General features: G+C 46.9%; 1 protein-coding gene and 1 pseudogene across 1 annotated transcript in view; both read right to left on the bottom strand.

Annotated features, from left to right (window-relative positions):
* Positions 1 to 258: 258 nt before the first annotated feature.
* LOC138813496 (mitochondrial import inner membrane translocase subunit Tim8 A pseudogene) lies at positions 259 to 3,052 on the bottom strand (annotated as a pseudogene).
* A 9,589-nt stretch (positions 3,053 to 12,641) lies between these two features.
* Ubac2 (UBA domain containing 2) overlaps positions 12,642 to 26,850 on the bottom strand; it is a 131,340-nt gene continuing 117,131 nt past the window's right edge. Inside the window, exons 8-9 of the mRNA XM_070002689.1 lie at positions 25,508 to 25,630; positions 12,642 to 14,036 (exon numbers count right to left, since the gene is read on the bottom strand). Coding sequence (XP_069858790.1) covers positions 13,929 to 14,036; positions 25,508 to 25,630 — 231 coding nt within the window. The 3' untranslated portion in view covers positions 12,642 to 13,928. The remainder of the gene's footprint in view (positions 14,037 to 25,507; positions 25,631 to 26,850) is intronic.

Raw genomic sequence — 26,850 nt, forward strand, 5'->3', positions numbered from 1 at the left:
TTCAATTATGGCTTTTTGGTGGTTAATTTGAGATAACAGTCTAATAATAATTCCTGCCCTGACTGGCTTCAAACTGTGCTCCTCAGATCTCAGCCTCCTGAAAGGCTAGGATAAAAGGTGTGAGCCACTGGCACCTAGCAAAAGCGTGGTTCCTGGAGTCTAGACTAAACTTGGCCACCCATCCCATGCCAATACACCAATTAATGAAAAAAAAAAGTAGTGGTGAAGAACAGAGAAAGATTTATTCACCAAGGCCATGTTGGGAAGTACAGATAAATGGATGCAATGACTTTCCCCCACCCAAACCTATCTTTACAGTAATGACAAGAATATTAGATTTAAACAGAGGAACTGGGGCAAGGGGCAGGAAATTTTCATAATTAAGCAATCTTGGGCAAACAGTGGTTTTACTGATCATTATCTCAGTTCTGGTTCTGCTGCAAGGGGGCTTGAAGAAGTCCTTATTGCTTGAAAGGACATTCTGGTTCCCATTAGATGATCGTTTCTGCTTGATGGGCTGTCATGGAGTGATCTGTCTGCAAGGCTCTGCTGCCACTGGAATCATTGGTGATGGCAGGTTTATGACAATGATAGGAGAGTTTCAGGTGGCTTTTGGGGGCTCTGGAACAGGACATAGAAAAAGCAATGGAACTTCAGTTATTCTCTGGGCCTTCGGCCTTGAAATGGGCTGCAAAAGGTTAAGTATCCTGTTTATAGACACTGCTTGAATGAGTGAACATGCTTATGTAGAGTTAAACAGGAGTCTGATCTGAGGCACTAAGACAAAGAAGACAGATGCAAATAAAGACAGCAATCCCATGCTTCCACTCTGGGCCCAAGGGAGAAATCTCATTTTTTTTTTTTTTTGTTTTTTAAGCAAAGAGAGTTTCTTTTTTTATTTTTGTCAGTCGTGGGGCCTGAACTCTGGGCCTGGGTGCTGTCCCTCAGCTCTTCAGCTCAAGGCTAGCGCTCTACCCCTTGTGCCACAGCACCACTTCCGGCTTTTTCTGCTTTATGTGGTGCTGAGCAATCGACCCCAGGGCTTCATGTATGCAAGGCAAGCACTCTACCACTGAGCCACCTTCCCAGCCCCAAAGACAGTTTCTAAGGATAGTTATGCTTTGATTAAACAATCAGCCAAGATCATGCATGCCTGATCAAGTATCTTAAACTTGTTTATATTTTCAATAAACATCTCCAAATCAAATTCTAAAATTAAGTTTTTACATATAGAATTAACTTTAGGATCTCCAAAGGGTACAGAGGATACATGTTAGATTTATACTTCTATAAATGTTATTAATATAGTGTTAATTATATACTGTTAATTAATATAGGATTCTATCTTTGTATATTTATCAACCATAATTCTAGTGACACAATTTTGTATTCAAAAGAGCCAAATCTTTCAACTGTGGCTGGTCATTAGATCTTTAATTAGAGCTATTTTAAGTCTTGTCTACAGTGAAATAGCCTTATTTTAATGCCTTTTTGGAAGCTTTTTTGACAGCACCAATAATCCTGCAGTGTTATGTCTTTAAACATGTTCATATAAAAGATAGAAAGAAATTTAACAAATTTTTTCACTTGTGGAAGAATTATGTTCATTTGTTAGATTTATTTTTTCTTTCTTCTCAGAGTGTGGAGTTCTCATTCAGCTTTTTCCACTCATGGGTGTTGCTCTACCACTTGAGCCACATCTCCACTTCCAGAATTTTGCTAGTAACTGAAGAGTCTCTTGGCTGTACCTGCTTGGGCTGTCTTCAAACCATGATTGTCAGATCTCAGCCTCCTGAATAGCTAGGATTATAGGCATGGACCACTGGTGCCTGGCTATAAGATTTCTTTAAAACTAAATTTCTGTATTTGCTTGTTATAACATGAGACTATCTACCAAATTAGATAGTTAAGTAAATTATAGTACAAGGAAGGAGATAACCTAGAAAGCTAAAGTGTATTGTATGGACATTCCTATGGACATTTCATAGTGGGTCATGTGTCTCCCTCTCCCCACCCCTCCTCCACTGACAGTGAAACACTAGTAACACAGTTAAGTGCCAAATTATTTCCCCATTGCTCCCTTTTCTGACACAGCTCTCCCTAAAAATTTGAAATGAATTCACATACATAGGGTGAATTCAAAGTTTTTTTGTTTTTTGTTTTTTGTTTTTTTGGTCCAGTCACGGGGCCTGAACTCTGGGCCTGGGCGCTGTCCTCAGCTCTTCAGCTCAAGGCTAGCACTCTACCACTTGAGCCACAGCGCCACTTCCACCTTTATTTTTTCTTTTTGCTTATGTGGTGCTGAGGAATCGAACCCAGGGCCTCAGGCATGCAAGGCAAGCGCTCTACCACTGAGCCACCTTCCCAGACCCAAATTCAAAGTTTTACTATGTGATTTCCATGATCAAATTACAGGAAGCAGTCCCACTGTTAAAAGTGGTAGCTGAACAGATCTTGAGAAAAGCACAGTTCCTTGTACAGTAATATGCATCTAATAGTTTTCCATTCAAAGTAATCTGTCATTTACTTTCCTAAGATTGGCATTAAAAGTACCAAAGCAAAGACGACATATCCCTGCCCTGCTCCAAAGTGGACTTAGTTCATCCTCAGATAACAAGATGTCCTGAGAATGACAAAAGGCCAGAGCCAATGCCCCAACCTGAGCCAGAACCATCCCACCCACATGGCTTCGATTCTTGAACTACCTTCCGCACAGGCAACGCTGAGATCAGTCAGAAAGGCTTTCTGAGAAGAGTGCCTTGGACCTCTGGGTCTGTTCCAGTCGATTCAAGATGAACTGGCTCGTGTCGATGAAGCGCTCCACACAGTTCACAAAACAGGCCTCGGCCCGACTGTCCAACTTCGGCCCCGGCTTATCGATGCACTTCTCCCAGCAAAGTCCGGTCATCTGGTGTACCAGCTGCTGGAAGCGCTGCTTCTGCGACTCCACCTGGAGGAAATGCTGCAACTCCGGGTCCATCGCACCCTCCCCGCTCCCAGAGGAAGACCAGGAGGAATCCATCCCTGCCACAGAGACACCCACACCGGTGCACCAGCCTTCCGGCCTCCCGCCAGGGACAGAGAGGAACCGGAAGGAGCTGGAACCGGAAGGAACCTGACTGGCCACATGGGGAGGATCCTGTGGTCATACACTGCGCCTGCGCGAGGCCGGGCCTGGGCCCCTCCACCGCGCCCCGCACCTCGGTGGATCTCCGAGGGCCTCGTCTGCTCCTAACAGACGGAGTCTCTGTGGGGCAACGACACAAGGATTTTCAGATCTCCAATGAAGAAACCGCAAACGGCTGGTCAAAATCCGGCAAAGGAGAATTAGCAGGAAGTTTAATGAACTGATCAGAGTTAAACCTTTGGTTTAACCAGACCCATTTTCAAAGATGAGATTTTTCCATTCAGGGGAAACAGAAGTCGCTTCCCCTCACCTTTCCATTCCTGGAGGCAGGTCTTTGTTCCAGTTGGATCTAGCCCTTGCTGCGTTCTAATGAATGCTGGTGCCCGCCTTTCTACCTTCATCTGTACCAGCCACCCCTGACAGAAGAGCCTCAACCATAATGCACGGTTCGTGGTCTTAGAAGAGACACCTGAGGTCAGGATTTAAGATTGGTCATTTGCTGACTATCGTTATCTATTCTGTTTGTTGGTGGTGGTGGTGGTGCTGATCTTTTGTGTGTCCCAGTGTGTTGAGACTGTAGGAGAAACTTAATCATGGTGGCCCAACGACTAGATGGGATTCAGAAACCAACACTTGGGTGACTTAGGGCCAGTGCTCTCATGAGACCTGGCTTTGCTATCTACCTTTTTGGCCCTGGCTTCAGAACTAGTCTCCTCTCTTCTTACCACGTGGAACATGACTACATAGGAATAAGCCTTCTTAGCCACCTGGGGCCATCAGCTTTTAATTACTGAGAACATTCTCTCAATCATCCCAATACTTTCCAGAGAAAGATTTTGGTCAAAAAGGGGAAATATGAAAGACTTAAAATACCATGAGAACAAAGTCACAAAATCACTCAGCCCAACATATGAGAACCCATTAAGACCTAGTGGGACAGATAAAAAAAGATAATAACTAACCCCATAAGCTTTTTCCTGCTTATCTCAATTATTACCTGGAATTCATTGATTATCCATCAGTTATGGACAATCATGATGAACAATCAGTGTCCTATGCTATCTACTGATGCAATGATAACAACCAGTTTGTTATATTCTCTTTTCAAAAATCTATAAAACTTGACATCCTCCTGAGAGCATTTGGGAGTACTTATTTTAGGCACTTAGAATTTGTGTTTTCTGCATGAGTGACCATCATTTTGGATGGGGTAAACTTGATGTTCCTTGACTGGCCCTTTGAGTTGACATCTCAACTTGCCTTTCAGGTTGACACTCCCTATGTGCATGAGTGGACACAGTGAGCCGCCTACCACTCTTAAACATATGTGAACTTATGTCTGGCTCACCGTGGCTAGTTAGTAAATACTTACTGAGTGAATCTCAAGCAAACATCATGAAGAGCATTCTTTAATTTATTGCCCTTTGTGGGCCTTCTAGGTTCTTCCTTTTAACAAAGAAATGTCTTGAGGACATGAAGGACATTTCTTCAGGGGCTTACGATCTGTAGCCCAGGTATCTCCAAAGACTGCTTCAGCTCTTCCTTGGGCATAACAGGAGTGGAATTTTATGGTAAATGGGAAAATAGGACTTTTTTTTTTTTTTTTGAAAATAGGACTTTTAAAACCTGTCATCTCCAACTGGACTGAAGCTTGGAGATACATGTTTAGGGCCCAATTTACATATGGGAAAATTAGGCAACAAACCTCTGTCAGTGGGAGACTAGTTGACCTACTTTTGAACTGGGGAGAACCAAGGCACGTGGGAGGCTGTGCTGTCACAGTGGCCCAGGAAGCATGTGATACAGACCAGGCTGCACAGCTTGCTGCTGAAGGAGGAAGGCCTCATGCAGGGTTCAGAGAAAGCCTCAGAAGAAATAGGCACACTTACATTTCAATGACAACAATTTTGTGACTGAGGCACAGTCTTAATCAAAGGATGAGTGGACGCCTCATTTATTAGCCAGCAGTGTGGTAGGGAAAACCATTCTCTGGGAAATGGAAGAAAGAATAGAGCAGTGGCCAGAGGCGGCCTTGGCCTCCTGCCTTGCCCGGTTGGGAAAGAACAGGGTTTTAATTTGTAGTGCAGTGTCTGGCCCCTGCTAAGTACAACTGTAGGAGCTCTGCCTATCTAGGCTGCAGATGAGCCATTTAGGCTTCATTAAGACCCCTTGCTGAAGCAGAAAGCTCAGAAAATCCAGAGCCAGGTTCACCTCCCCTCACTTTCCTCCTCTGAGCCAAGCACATGTGAGTCCCCAGATGGCTCTTCTTGCTTTACCTGGCTCATCGCTCCCAGTTGGGGCAGAATAGTGGCTGCTTTTGAATTTCTTGATACTGGTGGCTTGGTTGTCACATCTATGGCCTGAATCACGACCTGTGGGGGGGCACAGAAGTGGAGCTGAAAGGAAACAGCCCTCATGGGGCGACTGTCCTCTGCCACCTTCCTTCCCACAGTCCTGGGGTCCAACAGGGCTAGAGCTTTGAGGGGGAGCAGGGTCTTATAGCAGGGGAGGTCACGTTGGCTAATACTTGGGTTTTCTTTTACCTTTCTTTCCTGTAGAACTTGGTGCTGTGAACAGATTCATTGTCTGCTCAGTTGAGAGTACATGGGGCATGCTAAAATGCTGTCACTTAGGAAGACAGCTGGCCATTGGACAGGCTCCTATGTGCCCTTGTCCACACTGACTGCCCTTAGTGAGTGGGGTAAGTCAGCTGGGAATCTTCTGAGGCCATGAGAAAAAGGAGCTTTCTCAGGTTGTAGCTGCTCTCCTCCTGGTCTGCTATAGTCCCCTCTGCTTCTGTTTTCAGTGGATAGAGCATTTGTAACTTTTCCTCTGCTCCTCTATCCCTGTGTGTGTGTATGCGTGTGTGTACACATGCGTACCTGCATGCACGCGCATGTGCCAGTACTGGGGTTTGAAATCAGGACCAGGGCCTTTTTCACTCAAACCTAGCACTCTTAACACTTGAGCCATAGCACCAATTCTGGCTTTTTAGTGGGTAATTGGAGACAGGAGTCTTATGGACTTTCCTGCCTAGGCTGCCTTCAAACCATAATGGTCAGATCTCAGCCTCCTGAGTATCTAGGATTACAGGTATGAGCCACTGGCCTGGCTGTCCCTCCATTTTTATCTGGGCAGGACAGTCACATCATAGTCACCCTCAAGTCACTGAGAGAAACCTGCTGATTGGACCTAGATAGCTTGTTTTGTTGTCCCCTGGGGGGGGGGGTACATTTCCAAAGCTTTCTGGAAGCCCTTTGAATAATTCTTCCTCCACATGGTTGTGCTAATTGACTGTTTTTAAACAGAACTATACATTGAAAAAAATGAAAAAAAAAAGAACTATACATTGAATACCCCAGTTCCATTTCTGTGACTGTCCTTGTAAGGGAATTATATCAAGACGCCAACCTTATATTGGCATAAGTGGCCAGTATGAAGTCATTTACTAAGAGCAGAGGGGACATGTGGAGGGATGGGATACTTCCATCCACCTGAGAAGCATGGAGGATAGATGAAGAAAGACTGAGGAACACATGTTTGGCAGCTGTGGGCCAAAACAAGAGCTAACCCACGAATCCCGTGAACCAGCCTGGAGTTGCTCACTTAGTATTCTGCTTTCTGATTTTTGCACTAACATCAGCAAATGAAGAGAGTAGAGACCCCAGTGGGGAGTTGGGTGGCTTTGACTGAGGTATTCACACTCCAGTGGGGAGGCCTGACCCCAGTGGTCCTTGTTACCTTCTCCACTGTGTGTCACCTGAGTTCCATGAACACAGATGCATGCATGGGCCCATTCTCTCCTTGGATTCCAGGTATGACTGGGGAGTTTCATATCACCATTCACCTTGAGTTATTTGATCAGGAGGAAATGTACCAGGTTCAGGATCTCTTCTCTGAGACCCTGGCCAGCCTCTGACTCTCTTGTTCATTTTACAGGTTTCTCAGAGCTGATGTAGCAACAAACTTCAAACTAGGAGGCAAGATAACGGAAATTTCTTGTCCACAGTTCTCAGGGCTAGAAGTCTGAAGTCAAGTCTGAGATGAGTAAGGGAGTGTTTCTGCCCCTGTGCCAATCCCCTAGCTTTGGGTGGCGGCTTGCTAGGGTCTTGGACATTGGGGTCTGTGCAGGTGTAATCAAATGGAGATGAGGTCATTAGGATGAGATGCATCCAAGATGAGGAAAATGCCAGACAGATATACACAGTTTATATATATATATATATATATATGTCATATCTGTATATCTATAGCTATAGCTATGTATCTATATGATGTGTGATGGTAGAGGCCAAGATAGGGATGACCTAGTAACATGCTAACAACCCTGTTTCTAATTAAATTCACACTCACAGGCACCAGGGACAAAGGCTTCATTGTATCCTTTCTGGTGACACAATTCAACCCACAGCACCTTTCATTCCTAAACAGCCCTCCTTCCAGACACACTCCCCTTATTGAATTTGGTCTGATTCCTGCCACTCTACAGCTCAAGCCCTAGACCAAGACCACTGCAAAGGTGAGCAGGAAGAAGAGGAGTCTGCTTTGACACTAGTTGGTTAAGAAGAGTTTAATCTTTCTGTCTTATTTTTTAGTCCCTATCATCATAATCCCATGTTGGAAGAGAAGCAGCAGAGTGACCTTGTCCTGGTGGCAACTCGTGTTGTTTGTGCTGAGAAGTGGGAGCTGCCCAGCCAGAACAGGTGTCCAGGAGATTCTTTCACTGACTGGAAGGATAAGTGATGAGGCCCAAGTATTTTACTCACTTGACATTTTGAGGAGGAATAAGTTTCACAGGTCAGAGTAGAGATACCAGACAGTTCCTATGGGCTTTTGGTTTTCTCCACTGAGATCCACCACCACAAGGTAACCACACTTGGCTTGCACTAAAGGTTTCTTTCCCGCTTTGCCAAGGCAAGGCATGCAGGGCAGGCACAGAGCCAAAGGAAGTTCCTCTGTGTGTGATACATGTGGCCACTGGGCTGAGAGACAGGCCTGCCACCCTGATTTCATGGACCCCCTGGCACATGGGTCAGGTCAGCCATGGGCAACATGAACGCCCCATGATGCGCGTCTTAGTTCCTCTCCAATCATGGCAATCTGGAAAGTTGCATTTTCTAGTGCCAAAGGCCTACACCACCACCTGTGCTCAGCTTCTCTAGATGTGTTGCGTTGACTCCAGTAGCTCTGAATTCAGACAGGCAGCAGGGGTATGTCCTCAGGAGCAGAGTGGTGTGTGTGTGTGTGTGTGTGTGTGTGTGTGTGTGTGTGTGTGTGTGTGTGTGTGTGTGTGTGTGTGTGTGTGTGTGTGTGTGTGTGTGTGTGTGTGTGTGTGTGTGTGTGTGTGTGTGTGTGTGTGTGTGTGTGTGTGTGTGTGTGTGTGTGTGTGGTGTGTCAGCTAAGCTGACTCCCTTTGATGGACCACACACAAAGTATACAGTGTAAGATACTGACCAGGGGCAGATGTGGGGTTCAGTTCCAGGTTGGCTGATTTGCATTAGAAGAATGCTTCTGGGAGTGACTGACCTTGGGATTGGGACTCAGACTCCCCAGATTCAAGATGACAAAAAGCGCCAGCACACATAAATAAAAACATGAAATCGGAGGTCTAGGAAGGTGCCATGAGGAGCCTCAATGGTTAAAAGTAGGGCAAGAATCTAAGGAAGTCAGAGGTGGCCCTGAGAAAGGCCAGGATGCTGTCACCGAAGCCCAAGGAGACCAGTGAGGAGCCCTGGTCTCAGCGGAGCTGGCGCTGGTGGCCAGAAGCCAAGATGTTAGGGAGCGGAGGGAGTGGCAAGCTTTAAAATCTGCTTCAGAAAATTTGTCTTGGAGGACTCAGAGGGAACCTGGGGGCCAGGACTCTTTTGTAAATCAGAGAAACCTCCCCTGAAGGGGAGGGGTCCCTAAAGCGACAAAAAACCCACAATACAGGTGAGAGAGGAAAAGAGTAAACACTCTTTAGGGTAAAGGAGGCCTGCTGAGCCAAGAGGCTGAAGACCAAGGAGGGCAGAGCCTGCCTCTGGCTTCTGACCTCTGACCTCTGACCTCTGCTCTCTTCTGGTTTGGGTTTGGTGGGAACATCTAACTGAGGTCAGACATGCAGTGGAAAAATCTTGAAATCTTTATTACCTATTTTCAAAAATCAGATCTTAGTGATTATTTGTTAATGTGAACACAGTGCTTAGAGTGGAAGAACAGGCCCAGAGCCTCCATTCTCCATTCTCCTGCTCCTCTGCAGCGGGAGAAAGACTTCACAGGGAAGCCACAGACAACCCAACTGGCCCCAGTCCAGGGATTCCAAAGCTGGAAAGCTGCGGCTGCCTCACCTTCCTCCCAGAACCGTCAGTGTGGAGTGCTTCCTCTCCAAGCTATTTATTATGGCCTGACTCCACCTGAAATTCTTCTGGGGGAGGACTAATTCCCAGTTCCTCAGATTGTAACTGGATTTACAGAGCCTTTTTCCACTTCCCACCCCCACTCCAGTTGTGGGGCTTAAACTTGGTACCTGGGCCATTGTTCTGAACTCTTTTGCTCTAGGCTAGTCTGCCACTTTGAGCCACAGCACCACTTTGGGTTTTCTAGTAGTTCAGTGGAGTTAAGAGTCTCATGGACTTTCATTCCCTGGCTGGCTTTGAACTGTGATCCTCAGATCTCAAGCCTCCTGAGTAGCTAGGATCACAAGTGTGAGCCACCAGTACCCAGCTCATACAGGGCCTTTAAAGGGGGACATAAATTCAAACAAGTAGACTAGCACAGGCCCTATCCAGTATGACCAAAATCCTTAAGGAGATTTGGACAGAGACAGGTCCACTGGGACACTATGTGGGGACATGGGAAGCAGATGGTCATCTTCAGGCGAGGAGAATGACCTCAAGAGAAACGAACCCCGCAGAACCCTCCATCAGAACCCAGCAAACATCCAGAATGGAGAAGAAATGCATTTCTGTGGCTCAGGTCTTCCGATCTGTGACACTTTAATGCAGCAATTTGAATTGATTGACGTAGTTCTGTTTCTTAGGTACTTCAGGAACTGACACTATGGCTGTGTGAAGTGAGGGTGGTGTGTGCACTGGAAGTGAGCTGTAGATGTGTCTCTGGGGCTTTCAGGTGTTTCAGATGTCACACGAACTGGTCTTGGTGCTGTAGGAAGTGCCCGTGTGCTCCGTACCTGTAGAACCACGTACACTGTACTGCTTGGCTATGCTTTTCTTCTAGGTTAACTTTGTGACCTCAATTTGTCATAGAGCCTTGTCCTATGACCTTGAGATTATTTTTCTCACCCATCAGCTTTACTCTGCTAAGCACTTCTGCAGAAGTCTGTTAGCCTTATCTTGTTTGATCCTTTTTCTCATCTTCTCTGTTCCCGGAGAGTTTAGCTGTGTGTGGGGGGACATGACTGACATCACTGCTAACCACAGTCCTTTCACAGACACAGATGTACACCTCCTGGGCAGAGAGCATCAAATGGGGAACTGGGGGGTGAGGCAAGAGGCTGAGGGCTAAGTTCCCATGTGAAGAGCCTCTCATCTTCCACCAGGCTTGGGAACCACAGGGGCCTCTCTGGATGGGGGCATCAGGAGGAGGCATGGAATCAAGGTAGCCTTGGTAAGTCACTGGTGGCTCTGGAAGCTGGGTTCATCTGCACAATGGGTACATTAGTCAACATGACCTCTGACGTCCCGTGACTTCTGAGTATAGGCCAGGGAGTATGAGCCCTGGTTTTCCAATAACATTCTGGGTTTTGCTGTGCAACAGTTGTACTCCATCTTCGGTTTTGTAGTTCTGTGTCAGTGGCCTGTCCCCAATTACCTAGTCTGTGGCTGGCATCCCTCTAGGAAAAAGAATTTCCATTACACTCTGGGAACATGGAATGTGGTGGGCCTGGGAGCTGTATTGTGTTAAAGACTGAAACTGGAGAGACAGGGAAGGCGGGTGGCAACTACAGCCATAAACTCAGGGACCCAGAAAACACCCTAAACAATACTGGGCTGAGTTCACTGGTGTTACCTTGCTAGTTCCCTACTCCATCTAGGTGTATAAATCGGGACATTAGAGGCAGGCTTTCCCTAACTATGTAGTGGGTGTGTGTCTGTAATAACTTCCCCTTCCTCATTTCAAAATTCGGAATCTTCTTCTGCACAAAGTCAAGAGTGTAAAGTTTTTCTAGATCTTAGGAAACTGAATCAAATAGCTCACTGATGCCCTCATCTGGCATGCACCACTGGCTCTCTTCCTCTAGGGACTGCCATAGATAAGTTGGAAAGATTTCGGAGTCCTTGATGAGGTGCGAGTGTTTTCAGGTATTCAAAGTCCTTAGGTGGGTGGCTGCAGATTGTGTCAATCTGAGCAGAAAGCAAGAGCGGGCCAGCAATGGTGTCTAAAGTGAAAAGGCTCTGGCGGCTCATGCCTGTCATCCTAGCTACTAAGGAGGCTGAGATCTGAGGATCGTGGTTTGAAGCCAGCCCAGGCCGGAAAGTCCCTGAAACTCCTATCTCCAATAAACAACTCAGAAAAAGCCAGAAGCAGAGCTGTAACTCAAGTGGTAGAGTACAAGCTTTGAGTAAAAACTCAGAGAGCACCCAGGCCAAGTTCAAGCCCCAGGACTGGCGTGGATACACACACACACACACACACACACACACACACACACACATACACACACATACACACAACACACACGATGGGCTGGGATGCATGAGAGGTTCAGAGGGTGGCCTTGGAGGGACAGACTGGCCTGGCACAGTGGAGATGGAAAGGTACAGGAAAAGCCCTGGGAAGTGAGGTTTGGAGTTGGGAATTGGCTGAAAGGGCTCTGAGGAAACCCTAAATCATGATCCCTGGCTGTGTCACTATTCCATCCCCAGTCTCACACTGAAGGACTGAAAGAAACACCCAGGGGCATTTGGGTAGGGCATGATCTCTGCGGTGCAGACTCTTTTTGGATTTAATTTCTAATTTGTCATCATTACATCAGACCATTTGCCTTTCTTTCTGGGAGGGTGTGGTGCTACTTTCAGCTGGGTTTTGCTTTGTTTGGTGCTAGGGGAGGCTAAGAAGGAACCCAGAAGATGGTGGGTTTGTGGATGTCCCTGCCCTTTGCCAGGGGATGGGCAGAAGGTGGGTTGCAGCATGTCTCAGGTTATATATTTGTATCTTCATTGGTACAGCCTCATGAGCCCAATTTGCCTTGGGCAGGGAACGGAGGTGACGGCCTTCCTGCCCATCCACTGAGATTCTAGTAGGGCACTGCTCACCACCAGCTGGGTTTGCAGAGAGCCGCCTCAGCTCCATTCTGAGCAGCATGATGGCCTGGGGGGCCCAAGCTGAGTCTCATGAGGCCTAAGGGCCCCAGGTGTTGGCCTGGTGGTGCCGTGGACCGGCAGTGCTGCCCACAGAGCACAGGCTGTGCTGAGCCTTCTGCACACACACAGCAGTCGGGCTTTTTTCGTATTTTTGGTGGAACTGTTTAGAATAGAACTTTATATAAAGATGTCTAATAAAAAATACTGAAAAGTAAAACATTAGAAATTTTATTGTACCACACAAAATTTGCATCAATTTGATACATTACCGCTCATTCTGCCCAACAAACAAGTTGCACAATTAGTTTATCGCTCGGCTTGCTTTAGTGCTGTTCTCACTCACAGTGACCCTCTCCCGCTGGAACCCCTCCCCATTTCTGCAGCACACACTGCCTCACAGTGGGGTCTAGCGCCAGGGAGAACATGTGTGTGGAGGGAGGGACTGGCAGCATGGTGGGCCTGAAGGTTAGTCCTGCCGGGGGACGGGGCTGGGCCTGGGGGGGGGGGGAGGCTGTGTTCTCTGGTCAGGCCTTACAAGGCTCCAGGAAGCAACTCTTTCTCATTGTTCTGTCCACCTCTACCCTAGCACAAGTGGCTAACTCTGGATAATCTGAGCAGAATCACTCCCAAGAAACATCATAGAACATTCCAGAACCTCAAGTCAATGCTTGGTTATTAGTATATTTAAGGGAAATGGAGAGGCGTTGGAGTGAGCTGGACTTGTGTGGCGCGGGGCTGAGCTCCCGTTTCTCACTTATCCATGAGCATGGTGACTGGCACTCGGCCCCTGAGAAGTATGGAGCAGTAGCCAATGGGATGTGAACACAAGCTTGAGAAAAAATAGTGATTGAAAGTTCACAATGTGATGTCTTTTCTTTTCTTTTGTTGTCGGTCGTGGGGCTTGAACTCTGGGCTTGGGTGCTGTCCCTGCACTCTACAGCTCTAGGCGAGCGCTGTACTGCTTGGAGATAAGAGTCTCACGGACTTTCCTGCCCGGGCTGGCTTTGAACTGTGATCCTCAGATCTCAGCCTCCTGAGTAGCTAGGATTATAGGCGTGAGCCACCAGCGCCCAGCTGATGTGTCTATTCTGAAGTCACACTGCCCTCTGTCCCTCCGCCATGACAGTGATCGTGTGTGTGTGTGTGTGTGTGTGTGTGTGTGTGTGTGTGTGTGTGTCTGTGTGGGGTGTTTGGATAGCATGCTGCAGTAAAAACATTAGGGCAGTAGCCAGTCCTCCTCCGGCAGGCTGTGCACCTGCTTGCCCGCATTTGGACACAATAGGAATGAGTGATGATTTCCAGACTAAGGAAAATGCCCAATAAAAAATAGAAAATACATGCTAATTTAATGGTAAACTTATGTTGACACCACAACAGTAACCATCTCGAGCCATGGGGGTCCACCCCCTCCCACGAGAGCATCAGTGGCAGAGCTGGCCTGGTCCTTGAGCTGAAGTGGTGGTGGGGCATCTGCCACTGTCACTCAGGTGGGCTGCCTATTAGTGCTGTAGCAGGAAGTTGGTGGCCACGTTGAGGTCATTATTCGAGGCTCGCAGGGCTTCCAAGGCATCTCCTCTGGAAAATCCCATCTCCATGAGCCGGGCAACCTGTGGACAAGGGAGCAGAAACCTGAGGCCCAGCCACATCACAGCATAGGCTCCTCCCATGTTTTTCTATGTACATTTAATGGGAAAGGTCTACCTGCTAAAGGAACCAAACCCAAACCAACTCATTTGCATTCCATGGTACAACCTGATGTTAAATCATTAAAGCCATCTTTTCAGTTCTTATTATCTGCAGCCAGTTAATATGCATTGTCTGTGTAATCTTCACTGTATAGCTAAAATGGGGCTTCTGAGGGCCAAGTGATGCACTGGGACCATGCTTTGGGAACACCTCAGTGCAAACGGCCTCTGCTCAGCTCTGGCCACCCTACTCAAGCCAGGTGTGATCCTTGAGGAAAGCGCAGGGTACTGAGTGGCCATATGCCTGCAGTCGCCACATCTTATGCTGCCACTCTGATGACCACCACTCACTCCCAGTCCCTGGCCTCTTCTGCACTTGCAGTGGTGCAGAGTCCTGCTTGCAGCCTGGGACTCCTGTGGGCGGCAGCAGCCGTGCTTCTAGAAGCCTGACTGGTTCGGCAACTGGGGGATGGGACGGAGGTGGCTGAAAGCCAGCAGGGGCAGGGTTGATTTTGTGAATATAGAAGCTTCCTGTATTTGTGTATGCATGATGAAAACTGCCAGTATTACTAAAGTTTGCTCATAACCTATTATCCTAATGAATAGATTATACAGGCTTCATGCAGTGCCTCATACTTGTAATCCTAGCTACCTGGCAATATGAGGTCAGCCTGGACAAAAAAGGAGACTTCATCTCAACAATAAGAAGCTGGGCATGGTAGTGTACACCTGCCATCTCAGTTAGGGGGGAAGCCATAAATAGGGTGACTGTAGACCAGGTTAGCCTAGCATAAATATGAGACCCTATCCCCAAAATAAAGACAGCAACAAGGGTTATGAGTGTGGCTCAAGGGGTAGAGCGCCTACCTAGCAATCATGAGGCCTTCAGTTCAGCCCTCAACACTATACATTATATAAAATCTACATGAATAGAACACAATTGCAATGGCATACTCTATGTTATAAGCATATGTTACAGCAGTGGAGATTTCTGGTGACTTTGTGAGCTCAGTCCCATTTACAGTTTTCTGGTTGAAAGCCCTGTGCGTGGTGCTACATGTGGGAGGACAGCTCTGCTCTTCTGTGCCTGCTCAGGGGACTCATGAGCGTGAATAGGGGTGAGGCATGGGGGCGGCTGAAGGTGGCGCCAGCCATGGGTATGGCCTATGCGATAGGAGGCCTCAGCAAAAAGAGGGTCAGAGCAGGTCCTTAAGTGACCTTTAGGCCCAGAATTTCTCCCTCCCTCCCTGGGGTAAGAGCTAGAAGGAGACAGGGACACACAGGGGACACCTGGCAGCAGCTGAGTCCAACCGAAGGGGTCATGAACATTTAGGAGGTAACAAGGATTTGAAATGCAGTGTTTCTCAAAAGAGCTTTCCTTTCCAGCTCCATGACTGGCACAGGCTGGGGCTGCTGACTGACAGAGCCACAGGAGTGAGCGAGACGGGACAGGCTGGGCCGGGCCGGGCCAGCCACCATGGGCCACAGGGCAGCCCAGGCACGGAGAGGCCGTGTTCACAGGCAACTGTAGCTCAGCTCCCCAGGTTCAACAATTGGCATGGGGAGAACCAGGGAATCTCCTTTGCTCCCCACTTGGGGAAAGCTCTGCATTTTCCAGGCGCTGTGCTGGCTGCCCACGTTCTGCAGGAAGTGCGGGCTGCTCTGTGCGTCCAGATGCAGAGTTCCTCTTCTCATGGAGCAGAACCTGCCACAGGGAACTCCCAAGTCCTAATTTTACCCCTTGGAAGTAGCAGAGGGTACGTGCAAGATGGATCGGCAACTGCTTTCTCCCTCAAACCCAGTGATTCTCTCTATCCACACCCAGTTTCTAGTTCCCCTCAATCCTCACCAGCTCCTGCTCCCCTTTGTTGTGTTTTGCTTCAGTCTGGGCTCTTCCCTTGCTACTGCCTGTGGATTCCTCTTCACTCACTGCATTTCTGGGCACCGCCCTTACCATGTCTACGAGGTCAGTAGGACCCCCGATCACAAGTCCTGGGGACCCTGCTGACCTCTGTGCTGGGCTCACTGAAGCTGTGGGTAGGGGTGGATTGTTTGCCTCCACCTCTGGACCGTGAGCTTTCTAAGCATAAGGGTCATGGCTGCGTTTGCTCACGCCTATGTTGCAGGCTACAGAACCTTCCAACCCAGTCCCTTCTTTTCCATCTTATTTCTGCGACATCTCCACACATGGCCCCCAGAACAGAACTCTGTAAGTGTGGACTGGTCAAGGTGGATGTGTACGTGCTCTTGTGCAGGGAGTCACATCATACTGGTATGGGCCCACTAAAAACCTTCTGGCCAGCCATCTCAAATCCAATCTTGTGCTTCTCTATGTACAAGATCATGCACATCTATGTGCTTTAGCCAATCAAAATGTATCACTGTCCATTTTAACTTTGTTGTCTCCTATGATAATGTCCCTCAAGCTAGAATCTTCCTCAAATTTGCTTAGCAAACTATGTTATTGAGTTATTATTGATGACAATGTTAAATAGGCCAGATCAAAGACAGATCCCTGAGCTCTCGAGAGAGTGGTTCAGCACTCCCTCTTTTTCTTCTTATCTATTCCACAGTTCTCTGTGTTATGAAGGCCTGGTGACATCCTGTGTCTACCAGGTTTGGGCCCTAGACCATAGCAATTTTTCTGACCTCCACAAATCACCTGATGTTAATCCTGTTTACACTCTGCCAGACACCAAATCCCAAGTTCAGTTCTCAAGGTTCACTTTCCCCTCTCCCTGGGAGTCTTGCACATTAAGTATTTCTAGAAACTCTTCCTGGCCACCGTCAGTCCAAGTGGAGACCTGTGCTGGACACATGTCGTGAGAACTGAGAGAAATAACCTGGCAGAGGTTTTATGAATCCAACTTGGTTGCAGTAAGCGCCCACAATGGCAGCTGCGGTTATTTCCCCTCCGGGCTCTATCTCTAGGCTGATTAGAAGTTGGGTGGTTCCTTCTTTTCACCTGTTATCTGTGGACTCTGTGGATGTGTTTCAGAGGCTCCAAACTACTAGGCTGCAATCAATGACTTTCAACAGCTTGGGAAACACTGTCCCTCGTCTCCCCTTTGTCACGTTCAGGGTGGCTTCTCTACAGCACTTTTGGGGGGTCGGTAAGTCATGATTTGGAACCCAGCGCTGAAAGAGTGAGCCCAGCTCCACTGGAGTTTACTTCCACTCATGATGGTAGAGATCCAGAAGATGCCGATGCAGGACGAAAAAGGTCCCAGGGCCCTCCCGCCTGGAGTGGCTGTGTTGTTTGCATTCTGGTGATGTCTGGTTTGAGCACATCACCACTTCTGCGTGAGCTTTTCCTGAGGTCATTTCTGCCCCGTGAGGATCAGTGCATGTGCCAGGCCACGCCTCACCAGTCTGCTGAAGATTGTCCACTGCTGTGAGTGGGCAGCGGGCTGCGCTTCAGGCTCTATGGGTCAGCCACCAAGCCCTTTAGCTGAATCTCTGGGAGAAGAGGGACGTGTGATGAGTCTTCATGGCTGCTCGGCCCGGTGTTTGTCAGCTGCAGACCTTGAAGGACCTGCACTATGGAGAGCAGAGAGTGGGTTCTGGTTTGGCACCTCACCTACTGTCTGGTTTCCTTGGTAGACAGTGATTTCCCCAAGGGCTGAGGCCTTGTTCCCCACCCAGGGGACAGACAGACAGACAGACACACACACACACACACACCTGGCTGTGAAGGTGGGTACTGGTTTCCTTGGTAGACAGTGATTTCCCCAAGGGCTGAGGCCTTGTTCCCCACCCAGGGGACAGACAGACAGACACACACACACACACACACACACACACACACCTGGCTGTGAAGGTGGGTACTGGTTTCCTTGGTAGACAGTGATTTCCCCAAGGGCTGAGGTCTTGTTCCCCACCCAGAGGAAAGCCACCCCCCACACCCCTGTCTGTGAAGGTGGGTAGCAGGGGGATTTCTTCAAGAAGGAAAAAGGCCTCTGTGTGAAATGAGCAGACCCCACAAGGACAGACTGAGAAAGGAAAACACATAACAGCCATGCTATGCTGTACACACTTTCTGACGCTGGCAGAGCCGACAGCCAGCCATGTACACTTTGCATCCAGTACTAGACATTTTCCTTCCACCCACTTCGCGGCCTTCCTGTGTGGGGATCATGGAAGTTCCATGTGAAACTGTCACCATGGATCACCAGGCTGGAGTGCAGTGGAGTCTCTAGTCCACACACGGCAGCCACACTGTAGTCTAACTTCATTTAGAAACCAGGATTGGTTGGTCCTTGTCCATGCTGGGCTCGTTGTCTACTTTCTACATCTACTCATTCAGACACTAAGTTCCCCGTGCGCTCATCCAACTCCTCTGTTCCCGCATAGATGCTCTGACCCTCCAGAGCTGAGAGCAAAGATAACTCGCTTGAAAGTCACAGGGAGGCTGGCACTTCGGAGTCCAGCTCTGCTCCTCCTCAGGGTTGAGTATGGTTTGTGAAGTCTGGGGCAGCCGTGTCTTGGTCAGCTGCCTCTCGTCATGTCCCGTCACATGAGTCAGTGGCCCTTGGCACTCCCGTGACACAGTCTCATGGCTGGCTGACCCCAGGCAGGGACAGGCAGGAACGGGCGTCACCGCAGCGCGCTGTCTACCCTCGGCTCACAGGGCTCCAAACAACAAGGTGAAATGTGTTCTGTCCATGTCATGCTGCAGGAGGAGAAGCCCGACAGATGCAGACACTTGGGGCTAGTGTTCCTTTCCTTGCTATTTCTATTAACAAAACCTTCAGTGCTTTGGCTAGGTGTCCCTTTGGTCTCCAGATAATTCTTGCTCAAGCAAAGTAGTCCTCTTTGATTTGTTCTATTGACAGTCTCGCCCCTCCCTCAGTGACCGCTCTAATGCCTGGTCTCAAGCAGGGCTGTGGTCCTCTTTCACTTCCCTTTAGCTAGAAGTGTCAAAAACAAGTGGCATTTTGGGTGGTTCTTCCCAATTCTGATGCTTGTAGAAAGTTATGCCCACTGGGTAGCACTCCTCCCTTCCCCGTCCCGTCCCCAATTCCCAGCTTGTGGCTCTGTTGTGTGCATCCGATCAGGGTATACGCCAGGGCCCCTGCACTTGCCTGTGCTCTTAATAGCTGTTGTTCCCTTCACACTAGCCACCCCTCCTCCAAACCTGCCACAGGCCACAGTTTCCCTAAGATCCGCGGGGGAGTGAGGCTCTTCCTTCCCTGTCTGACCCTCTGTTCCCACAGCTCCTGCAGAAGGAGTAGTTCTTGATTATTTTACATCCCTGGAAGAGGCTCCATCTTTGTCCTTCTGCTGCCTGGTTCAGAGATGGCATGTAGCAAATCCCAGGGCAGGCTGGGTAAGATCCTATCTATCTATCTTTTAGAGCACCTACTAGCAGGAATGGGCTTTTTAAAAGTTATTTTTCAGACAGTTGTGTGTGTGTGTGTGTGTGCGCGTGCGTGCGTGTGTGTGTGTGTGTGTGTGTGTGTGTGTGCTTGCTTATACTTACTTAGGCCTCTTCTGTAGCTGAGATTATAGGTGTGAACCACCACACCCAGATTTTGTTGTTGTTGCCATGGCTGAACTGTGACCCCCAATCTGTATATCCCGAGTAGCTGGATTAGAGGTGTGAAGGCATAAGTCACTGTGCCAGTGCAAAACACTGTATCTGAAAAGCAAACTGAAAGCAAAGGACTAGAAGCCTGGCTCAAGTGTTAGAACCCTCTTAGCAAGTGTGTTGCCCAGAGTTCAAGCCCCAGTATGGAAAACAACAACAAAAGAGATGTGGTAGCACAGGCCTGGTGTCCCAGTGCTACAGAGCCTGAAGAAGGATCTTACTATCTTTCCCAATGTTTGCCCTTGCTAGGTAGCTCTACTGCTTGAGCCAGGCCTCCAGTCCTTTATGCTCTGGTTATTTTTGAGACAGTCTTGCTTTTCGCTTGGGCAGGCCTATTAATGTTTAATGTCACAGCTAGGATAATAGGCATGTGCCAGCATACCCAACTTTTTTTTTCCTGTTGAGATGGAGTCTTGTGAACTTTTTTTTGTCAGAGCTGGCTTCCAATCACAATCTTTCAGGTCTCAGCCTCCCAAGTAGCTGGTACTACCGATATGCTACTGATCCCAGTTACTATTCAAACTTTTTTTTTTTTTTAATTAGGTTGGCCTTGAAATGTGATTACAGGTGTGATCCACCAGTAGCCTGCCTAAGGGGGAGCTTGTGTTTCAGGCTAGCTTATGCTAGTCTTTTAAGACAAGGTCTTCAAAGTGTAGATTCTTGAATACTAAATATGTTTAGCTAGTTTATCAGCTGAGATTAGAAGTATCTTGAAGGCTTAAATCATTCTCACAGGGCACAAATGGTCTCCACATGGCCTGTCGCATGTTTATAAACATGTTATGAAAGCACTGACTGGGTCAGGGCTTCCAAGCACACACCATGTTTTCTGGGCAAGAACAAAAGAAATCACATCTGTGGTCCCTCCATGTCAAGGCCTAATGATGTCATTTCCTGTTTAAAATCCTGCCATGGTTCTCGGAGCCTGGAGCTGAGCAGCAGTCCATGCATGCATGTCAGGTTCCTGGTGATCCAGTCCTGACTCCTTGGCACACAGCTTCTCCCCCAGTGGTGTCCTACCCAGTTGGCCACTCTCCACGGCGCCTCACACCTGTCACTGCCCTCCTCCACAGAGGCTGCTCACTCCTCCACCTGCACAGCACTATTTCAACACATGTGCACCTTCTCATTCCTGTTTCTTTTCTTGTTGTTCTTAAACGAGTTCTGACAAGTTTTATTAAAGAAAAACTACGCACTGTTTACTTTTCTCCAGTTTGTTCTGGTATGCTTCTAATGACATGAGAATCACCTGGATCAACGAGAGCCAGTCTGTATACTCTGTAGTATTCCCACCTGCTGTGCCCAGAACAATATTGTTGCCACTGTAGTGATGGACACTAGTTGTTGGCGTGGATGACCAATATCCCTTTGGCCTGTCTGATCATCTTCAGAGTCTGCTTGTACTGAACACGTACTTTTCCACTTTTCATAACAAGGTGGAGTCTGGAGTTGGTTGACTCCAGAGACTCTAGTCTTCTTGGTGATTGCCTTAGATGAGAGAGGGCTCCAAACCAACAGCAGCTGACAAGATGGAGGGGTGGACAGAAAGGTCCCATACCCTGTTCCTAGGCCTACTAGGATCTGCAGTCGCACAGCAAGCGATTCTGCCTTATCTGACTTGTTTTGAGAACTTAGCAGAGTGCTGGGCCTCACGTAGAGAAGGCGGTTGCTAACTGGTGGCTGATTAAAAGGGAGGAAAACCTGCAAGGAAAGAGAGGAAGTGGAAGTGCATCATCTTTGTGCTAAATCCAAGCTTCTTTGTCTGGCTTCACAGGAAGGCTCATTTTCTAAGCTTGGGGAGTGGTCAAGAGGCAAACATGCTCATTCTTAACCCTTGTGTTTATGAAACAAAAGCAAATCTATCAGAATTTCATTTGTTATTACTTTGAGTATGGGTTTAGTACAAAAATAACTAGAAATAAAAAGAAAAAGAAATGGAATAAATAATGGGCATAGTTCTTTGCAAGTTAGTAGACATTTGGGCACATCTGATTTACTGGATAACCCTTAGTTATTGCATATTCCTTCTTTTTTTGACATGGAAGGTTTTTTATTTGCTTCTTCCTCCATGTCGTCTTCCTCTTCCACCATTCCCCACGCAGCTTTTGTGGGATCCTATGTGTCATCAACTGTCTTTCGGGCCTCGAGTTGGTGACTCTTTCCTGTCCCTTCTGAGCAGCTCTGTTTTCCTGCTGTTGCCTGGTGCATCTAGCCATCCCTTGCTTTTGCACAGCTCATCCAGCATGTACACCAAATGCCCAACAGCCATGCCAGGTTCAGTGGGCTTGATCTTGGGGTGCAATTCCGAACAGAACAGGGACAAGCCAAGCCTTCTTGGGGCCTTAAGAGCCTTGCCTCTGGCTGAGCCGGTCCAGAATCCTTTATGGCCTCATCACCACATACTTTATCTGTCATTAATCTTGGCCTCTCCTACCCCATAGAATACTTCTTGGACAGTTCTGCAAATTGACATTAACTTCTGAGACTCCTCTCCCTTCCCCTCCTTTCTTCTCTCCCCTTCCTTCTCCTCCTTTTCTCCTCCTCTCCCTCTTCATGAGGCAGGATCTTGATATGTAGCCCAGGCTGGCCTCAAAGTCTAGAACCTCCTGCTTCAGCCTCCCAAGTACTGGGATTAGAGGCTAGAGCCACCATGTATGCCTGCGTTTTTCTTATGTTCCTCTTTGTATACTTACATAAAGAAAAGCATGAGATATCTAGTCTTTTGTTTTCTGCTAACCTGTGTTTTCTGTTGATCTAGACAGTGTGGAGCACAAGAATGGCTTAGTATCACCAGCAATGCCCTAGCTGCCTTTTAGGCATGTTCAGTGGGGCTGGGACAGCACCTCTAGTGGCTGATGAATGGACAGAGATGTTGTCAGTCTACTTACTGAAAAATAGGAGGCCAGTGTCTATGGCTGTGGGGTAAACTAGTAAGATAACTAGTAAGATTACACCGATTACTCTACCCATGATTGTATTTCCCATTATTTTTTCATTATTATTGTCCTGTAGAACTCTAAAATTTTTCAAGTATACATTTACAGGGGAAAAAACACTAAAAAAACAAACTCAAATAAGTGTTTCTGTTTCTCTGGGTTTAGAAAATTACTACGTTTCTTTTATTTCTTTGGGTTTAGAAAATTGCTAAGTTTTTTTTTTTTTTTTTCCCAGTTGTGGGGCTTGAACTCAGGCCTGGGTGCTGTCCCTGAGCTCTTCAGCTCAAGGCTCTACTACTTGAGCCACGGGGCCACTTCCAGTTTTCTGGTGGTTAATTAGAGATGAGAGTCTCCCAGACTTTCCTGCCTGGGCTGGCTTTGAACCATGATCCTCAGATCTCAGCCTCCTGGGTAGCTAGGATTATAAGCGTGAGCCACCAGCACCTGACTAAGTTTCTTTAATGTACTGAAATTATAGGACTCTGAGGGCAGGTGTGTGACTCAGTGGTAGTGTAGCTTGTTAGCATGCAACTCCCAGGATGGACAAAAAACAAACCCCTCTCCCCAACCCTCTCTAACACTTAAAGAAAATGCCAATATTTAATTGAAAAACTAATGATAAAAATTACTAAAATGATCTTCACATGTCATTAATAATATTTAGGTAGTGACTAGCATGAACAAACTAACCAAGAGATCAAACTTTACATACTTCATTGTAAATACAGAGAGCAAGAACATCTTTTCTATCTCTGAATCCTGCAGCAGCTGCCATAAAAATGCTGAGAGCGGGCATCACAGATACTGCCAATGAGAAGCCTGGGCCCTGATGCCACATGCTCTGAATCTGCCATTGTTAAGAACAGAAGAATCAAGGGAAAATTAGTGACTAAGAAAAAAAGTCCCCATCGCTCATAAATTTGATTTTTCTCACAACATAAAGTAAGGAAGAACTGAACACTGCCTTAAACTCACGGTGACATGTTAACATCACAGGTGTCATTCTGTGAGGTTTAAGGAAAATGACTCATAAAAAAACCAACCTTACAAACTTCTATTGCATTCATTCTTCTTGCTCTCTCTTTTCAACATTTCATTCCCCCAAGGTGCTAAAGCCGAGAAGTATCTCACCTGTAAACACCTCACACCGTTAACGGCTGCCACGTGAAGACATGACTCACTGTGGTATCAAGTTCACATGACTACCACTGAATTTTCTTATTTCTTTCCATGTGGATTGGAGACTATTATCTTACTTTTTAAATGCTAAGTTATCGGGCCTTTCGTCCTCATCTCTGGGAAGATGTCTGTCTAGGGGGTTCTCTGAGGAAGAGGAGAGAACTGTCTGGCCACGCCCCAGTCCAGAGCTGTTGGGAGCCGGGTGAGCTGAGAGGCTGCTGGGTGGGACTGAATCAACAGATGCCATCAGCACACACATCTGGTTTTTCTCAAAAGCATTTGCCATGCCCGAACCTGGGGGCAGCATATTGGAACCCAGACCAGGGAAACCTTTGAGTTCCAGAAAGTTCAAGGACATAGTTTCCCTGCAGAGGCCGATGCCATGTGTCTGACTGTTGCTTGTTTACTCAGGAGACAAGGAAGAGGGAGGAAGTGGGCAGGATTATCGGACCAGCTATGATTGCTGAACTTTGTTTTGGTGGCTGAGAAAAACCAAAATAGGCAGAAAGCAATTTCCAAGCATCATCATTGCAGTGTTCTGAACATACTTTTAGAGATATGAAAAGGTTTTCTAGTTTGAAATGATTTTAAACTTAAGAGTTTCCAGAGTGATACCAAAGTAATGCTTACTTTTCATACAGGCCTAGAAATTGTTATTCTGTCACACAGTTTTCTGTTTCTGTGTCTGTGTACACCTGTGAACTCACAGCTCAGCATGCTCCCAAGGCTTCTGAGAGACCATGTACACAGCATGGCCTTCATCGCTAAGCAAGAGTACTCTCGTTCCCAATCACTACTGTCAATACCAAATCCTGGAGTTTCACACTCATATATTGTGGTTTTTATATACATTCCATCTATAACTGTTCTTTTAGTTTAGTATCATTTTCTCATTTGTCAGAGTTATTATACACATGACATCACTTTAGAATTGCTAGTCTCATATCATTATAAAAAATAACCTATGAAGAAAAGCCCAAGATTTCATTGCAGTTTTTAAAAGTTTAGACTGAGGACCTACTATGTTCAAAAGTTATGAAAATTATTTTCTTCCTCTTCAGTGTGATTGTTAAGCATTTGAAAAATAATTACTTATTTTCAGTTTTCCTTCCACTTGTCTATTGCCCTTTGTAGGGAAGCAACTTCCTTGTTTCTTGTATATATGTTTGCATGTGTATGTATGTGTGTTATGGATGATGGACAGATGTCCTCACAATGTATCCACCTACCCACTTGAGCCTTCCTCAAACCTTAAGAACCCTAGCAGCTAATAAAGGGCCAAAGTTGCTATCACTGGTGGCAACTTAATGCTATCAAAATCTTGGCATGCTTGATTTCTTTCTGAATCAAGCTTTGATTTCTTTTTTTTTTTTTTTTTTTTGTCGGTCGTGGGGCTTGAACTCTGGGCCTGGGCGCTGTCCCTCAGCTCTTCAGCTCAAGGGGAGCGCTCTACCACTTGAGCTACAGTGCCACTTCCGGTTTTCTGGTGGTTATTGGAGATAAGAGTCTCACAGTCTTTCCTGCCCGGGCTGGCTTTGAACTGTGATCCTCAGATCTCAGCCTCCTGAGTAGCTAGGATTACAGGCGTGAGCCACCAGCGCCCGGCTAAGCTTTGATTTCTTGCCAGCCCCATACTGCTTTAAGTTGGAAACATGGATTTGGGCTGATTAGCAGGTGTTACTTGTTACCTGTTCCTCAGAAACCTCTGGAGGAGGGGATGCTTGCTGTTCAGACTGCCGACCATCCTGATAGTTTATGTTTCGTCGCTGACGTAAAGGAGGGAAAAGACGATTCCAATTGATCATTCCTCCCTAAAAAGAGAGCAACAAAGAATGATGAGACAGAGAAGGCACAGAGCTGTGGCGATGCTAGAAGAGTTTGCTCTTGAGGCAGTCACATGTATGCACAGGAAAATAGGCAGCTAAGCTCTAGTGACTCTTGCCTGTAATCCTAGCTACTCAGAAGGCTGATTATCTGGAGAATCAAGGTTCAGCTTGAGCAGAAAAGTCCTTCAAACTCCATCACCAAAATAACTAGCCTAAAGTAGGGCCGGAGGCATGGCATAAGTGGTAGAACATCAAGCAGGATGATCAAGTATGAGGGCTTGAATTCAGGCCTTGGTAACATACCACATACACTCACACTCACACTCACACACACACACAATCTATACAGTTATATCTTGAATTCATATGATTTATATGTAAACTATTACATAATTTTATATACACACATATATGTAAACATTTAAAGCCTTAGAAAAGTAGAACTTACATTAACATTTTTTGTGGATCTATAACATGGGCAACATTTCCCCCCAACCAGTGGTATTTGGCAACGTGCAGAGACACTGATGGTTGTCATGTGGGATAGGGAAAGCAGGCACAGGATGGTGGAATTGTTGGTGTCTAGTGGGTAGATGTTCAGGATGTGGCTAAATGTCATACAAAGCACATGAAAAACAATGAATGGCCCAGATCCAGCCATGGAGATCTGTACTTGATACTAATTTGCAGTAAAGACACAAATACTGAAAGGCATTGCTCATGACACAAAGCGACCAGCAGCGGGAGAGAAAAGCATTTAGTTGCACCTGCATTGTCTCATTTCTTAAAAGACAGTGAAAGAGTATGTAAACAAAAGCCAATTGAATCTCTCTCCTCCTGTGTAGGAGCAAAGTACTTAAAAAGCAGAAGCTCTAGGCTCTAGGGTGTTCAGACACCAATTTACTCTTTGTGTTGGGTGAAATATGAGCCTCTACAAACAGGAAACATTTCCTTCACCTTGTCTTCTTCAAAAGCAGCAACCACAGCTTTTAAAAAGGAGGAAGGAAACCGTTTGCATTTTAAGCAGACATTTTATAAAATATTTGCTGTTATGGAGATCCTCAGATGAAATAAATGTGTTTCTTTGTTTTGTTTATTTTTGTAAAAATTCAGAATATACTTTTCCAGCTGAGGAGGAGAGCAAGTTTCTAGAGCTCATCAAAGAGAAGCTGCATGGAATAGACAGCCCAGGCCTCTAGGCTTTG

The sequence above is a fragment of the Dipodomys merriami genome, unplaced genomic scaffold (assembly GCF_024711535.1).
Source record: "Dipodomys merriami isolate MVZ:Mamm:240054 unplaced genomic scaffold, mDipMer1.0.p SCAF_6, whole genome shotgun sequence".
Taxonomy (NCBI): Eukaryota; Metazoa; Chordata; class Mammalia; order Rodentia; family Heteromyidae; genus Dipodomys; species Dipodomys merriami.